Source organism: Atta cephalotes (assembly GCF_000143395.1).
Source record: "Atta cephalotes unplaced genomic scaffold scaffold00067, whole genome shotgun sequence".
Taxonomy (NCBI): domain Eukaryota; kingdom Metazoa; phylum Arthropoda; class Insecta; order Hymenoptera; family Formicidae; genus Atta; species Atta cephalotes.
Window position 1 is genome coordinate 866,729 of NW_012130131.1, and position 5,107 is coordinate 871,835.

A 5,107-nucleotide genomic window follows, 5' to 3' on the forward strand; every position below is an offset into this window, starting at 1 on the left:
TACCGACCGTACGTACGTACGTACGTAGTACGTAGTAGTACGTAGTAGTAGTAGTAGTAGTGTAGTAGTAGTAGTTAGTAGTTATATACTACTACGTCCTCTCTCTCTCTCTCTCTCTCTCTCTCTCTCTCTCTCTCTCTCTCTCTCTCTCTTTCTCCGACGCAGAGGAAATGTCTACGCGATATACATATGATATCCGTTATACTTTGGCGAAAGGTAAAGCGCAAAGAGCGACGACCCAAATGACGTTATCGCCCAGAGACATTTAGCTTTTTCAAGGAAGAAAACGTAGATATTTAACATACAGATATGTGAATATGTTCGTATATTAAATATCCGATTGCATTATGTTCAATAATTTCTTGACAAGCCGGGAAACTTAATAAATTATATTATTGTATTATTGTATCTGTTTAATCCAAATAAATATAATAATTTAAGGTTCTTTAGTAAAGTGCTGAAAATTTGAGGTGCTTCTTACCAGAGCCTATCCAAAATTATAAATATCTGTATAATTTGGATAAAATATTAAAACTACGTGTATATCTTAATGATGAAATAGTATAGAATATGATGAAATAGAAAAAAGAGCTGCATTTTCATCGAATGAAAACAAGATGAGATTATATTTACTTTTCGAGATTAAATCTATATGTAAATTTATTTATTAAAGTCCGACCGAAATTTTGGTTTCGATTAATTTCGATCAAAAATCAAGATTTCGGTTTGATTTCGGTTTCGGCCGAAATTAAAAGAAAATTTCGATGGATAAACCGTTACAACGCATGAGCATTCAAAAAAAACTGTTCGATTTTAATTATTAACTTGTTGATTAAGCTTAATATAATTTGAGTACAAACTTTGATGTGATCCTCTTAATAACTGTAATTTGATTTCTTTAAAAGTTGAGGATGCAATATTATTATATTATTATAGTTAGATATTTCAATAAAATCTTATTTTTTAAAAAGTGCATAAATTTGTCATAATTTCTGAAAATTATACGATCTCTATAAAATTAATTAAAAAATGTCGATTTCAAGTCTGACCGAAAAAAAATCTGACTCCATTAACTTATCTTTCTCTTTTTTTTAGTAAGTAACTTGTCTAAATTCGGTAATCAAATTTCGGAGATCAAAATGTGATTTCGATCGGACTCTAAAGTTTATGCACATAAATATCTTTCCAGAAAAGCCGTTGGCCTATTACTTTTTTGTGATCATTAAAATCATAATTTTTTTAACTATTATAATCTCGTTTTTGAGAAAAGTATGGTAAGATTTGTGTGCAGTTAGTCAAAGAAGCATCTACGAATCTTATCTGTCACTAAGTATCTGAAAAAGTTACATTTTCAACATTTTTTTTCTCTCTTATTTCATCGTTAACTTACAGTAGATTTTACGTCGATATTTAATTTCAATATTTTAATTTCATTATACAAAAAAATTAGACATTTCTATGGTAAACTCGATTTATTAAAGAATCATCTTAAATTAATTTGATTTATATATGTATTTAAACACGATTATATAATTGGCATCAATAATTTAATCGCTTGGCAACGATTCCATTAAGTAGAAATTAAAATGTTTTTTTTATTGAACAAAAAAGGAACAAAGAGTCGTTTCGATGTCAACATGGAAAGAATAATTATTATTAAGCAACAGCTCGCACGCCTTTATAAATGTTACGCAATTGTCACCATTACCACGACAACATTTCCCGACGCCTTTCACTCTCGTAAAGAAATTCTACCTCGTCTTGCGACTCAAGTCGCTCGCGACTTAAAAGCGCATGCCGCCGGCACGGTCGCAAAAAGATTCGCACGCGTTTAACAGTGGATTAACGGTGAATTTTTGAGGATGTACGAGGAGACAGACATTGAATCACCTTAGGAGACTCTTAAACGGTCCCCGAGGTCGTTAACGACGTGAAACAGCCTCGATGCACCGAAGAACTTGCACTGCATTATTCACTTTCGGTCTCTCAGGATTGGATTTTTGCTGAATAAAAAGCGGCAATTAACGTCTATGCGATTCCCACGTGGTAAAAAAAGAAATAGAATATTTAAAAAGTTAAAAACCAAGAATTATTATAAGAACGAGGATATACATTATTTAAAATTTTAAGTACCTCTAATCAAGAGAGATGGATGACCAAAAAAGATAATATTACTAGATTAAAATTATTTCAAATTTTTATTGTTTAATTCATAGTATATTATTTTCATACTTATTAAAAAAAGAGAAAAAGAAGTTTTATGATAGTAATAGAAGAAGGACGAGTAATGCGTGTATATTGTGTAGATATATTTCCTCAAGGCCACTCGATGCACGTTATATATCATCATCATTTTATATCATTATATATCATCGTCATTTTTATAAAAATTAATGTAATAAAATTATATTCACAAATTAACAGCGCATACAGTTTCCGGGAATATGAAAAACAAGACAAACAGGATATAATCAACGAGCATACAAAAAAATATACAAAAGATAATATACATAAAATATACATAAGAAAATATGAAAAATAAAAAAAAGAGATTCTTTTATCAAAAGAAAAAAACGATGGATAAGCAAAGAATTCCCAAAGATGATACGAGAAAGTATGTTAAATAAGATAGTGGGAGGGACATGAAAGGCAACGAAAAATAAGCAGAAGAGAGAGAGTTATGCTTACCTTCATGTTCGAACGGAGTTATACTACTGATGTCGGCGGCAGTGCTGATCAGTTATTTTATAGCTTAACGGGCTCCCATTTAACTGGATCCCCGAATTCGTCGAAACAGCCTTACGAGGTTTCTCTTCTCCCTCCTTAAATCTCTTTACGCAGCTCCATGAGGAGGAAAAGACATGTGCGTCATAGGTGTACAAATCTTGCATATTCATCTCGCGTCTTCGTAAATCACTTCACGTCTTGTAAATATCACTAGACACACAAGGATTCCTCAACTGATTTAAAACTTATCCTAAAACTTCCTGAAATGACTTGACTTTAATCCCATCTGTATTTTTGTGTATTGTGAAAGTTTATATTGTGAAAGTTTTTTTAACCCTAATCGAATACGCAGGAAAAAATGATTCCCCACTTGCTACGGTAATCCCGTTCTCGGGGAATTCTCCCTCGAGCTTCTCAATCCCCGGAATTTACAGTCTAAAAAAAATCACAAAACGATGGATTAACACGTTTGTCGCAATCATTAAGAGAATTTCGCGCGCGATATTAGAGACAAATAGAGAGAAAGAGAGAGAGAGAGAGAGAGAAACAGAACGTCAGTGTTTTTGCACGAACGCGCGCTCGTTAGCGGGATTCAGCGAAAATTGCAAAAATAATATTTGGCTGGCGTTAAGTTAACGGGCAGTATGCTCGTACCTCGTTAACTCCGTCGCTAGCCACGAGCAAATTATTGCTTCCGTTTCGATAGCCGCGCGAAAACAGCGCGAGCACGACCCGCGCGAGAAAAATCACGAATCCCATGCGGATTAGCGCGAGCGTTGCGCAAGCTGCATAAGGATTGCGTGACAGACTGCACTGCACCAGAGCGATGATGCGTTCTTTCGAAGGTGCATGTTGCCGACCAAAACAATCAGGCAGAATGTAACGTGAGACTGCGAAATATTTCACCGAAAGTCTGCCCATATAAGAGTTAACGAAATAACAAAAACGATTATATAATGATGATAATAATAATAATTAAATTAAAAACACAATTTTGTTTATTAATTTAATTTTGAAGTGTGTTTTTATTAAATCAAAATTGCAAATTATTTAGAACCCATATATTGCATCGCATTTTTACAATTTAATAAAAATTTCTATAATGAAAAATTGTACATAAAGTTTTATATTATTCTACTTGCTATTGCAAAAGTGACTGAACAACAAAGGAAGGTCATGACAATTAAAAACAATTTGCAACTTTTGTATCTTGTATTATATTGTATCTTGTATTATATAATTTATACAACTTTTAGGTATGCCCTGTTTGTCGCTTAGGATTTTATGACTCGTAATAAATTTATCCGATCGTGCATACAATAGGATATGGAATATTGTATTATTAAATCGAGAGAGGCCAGCCGTGTGCACCTGTTACGGACATCTCCCGCGTAATCCATATTTTACAAACGCAATATCGATAGCCGCCAGCGAGATATTTCCTTTGTTCTCATGCCTAGAATTAACATCATTAATAAATTGCAGCGTCGAGAATGATTAGCAATACTTCGTTCATGCGCTAAATCGCGAATTTGCAAAGAATAATCATAGAAATGACTATCGTCCGAAGGCGAAAAATATCTTATAAAATTTGCAATGTCAACAACGGAACATTATTACAAAGCGCGCAACTGTCAAAATACTGGAAGCTTTAATCATTTTTTTTTAACTATTATTTTTTGTTTTTGAAACGGAGACAGCTTTCTATAAACATGAGTGAAAAAACTGTAAACATGAAAGTGCACGAGTATCTCAATTTAATTTTTATATATCTAACAAATTACAATATAATTACTAATTATAATACAAACAAATTATTATATTAACACATTTCTGGCAATCTGGAGATCTAATTAACCTAATTGTTTATTATTAATTCATCCGATAGCGTTATTCAAATTAATACATCCCGGAACATCCGCGGAACAAATGTGGAAATCAATGTTCGCACATGCGAAGATAGAATACAACTATTAGTGTAAAAGTTAATTATTAGTGGAAAGTTATTAATAGAAATTGAAAACGACATCAAAATTATTATTTTCGATATCTCTCAATATTAAGTAAATACAGTGCATATAGTAAATTCAAGGCTAATAGGAATCTGCGCTGTAATACGTGCGCTGAATGTATACAATAAGTAATAAATAAAATCTGAACTCTAAATATATCGATGTCTTGCTAATATCAATATTATTATCTAATATCAATATTATTCCGATATAATATTATAATTAGAACGCTAATACATCAAGTCAATTTATAATTTATTGCAAATTTACACTATCTATATGTATATCTATCTATATATATATATATATATATATATATATATATATATATATATATATATATATATAATAATATATATTATTATTAT

General features: G+C 31.7%; 1 protein-coding gene across 1 annotated transcript in view; it reads right to left on the reverse strand.

Moving 5' to 3' along the window:
- LOC105623881 (ejaculatory bulb-specific protein 3) overlaps window positions 1-2,775 on the reverse strand; it is a 10,419-nt gene extending 7,644 nt beyond the window's left edge. The window contains exon 1 of the mRNA XM_012205254.1: window positions 2,689-2,775. Within this exon, the coding sequence (XP_012060644.1) occupies window positions 2,689-2,694 (6 nt within the window). The 5' untranslated portion in view covers window positions 2,695-2,775. The remainder of the gene's footprint in view (window positions 1-2,688) is intronic.
- Window positions 2,776-5,107: the final 2,332 nt, after the last annotated feature.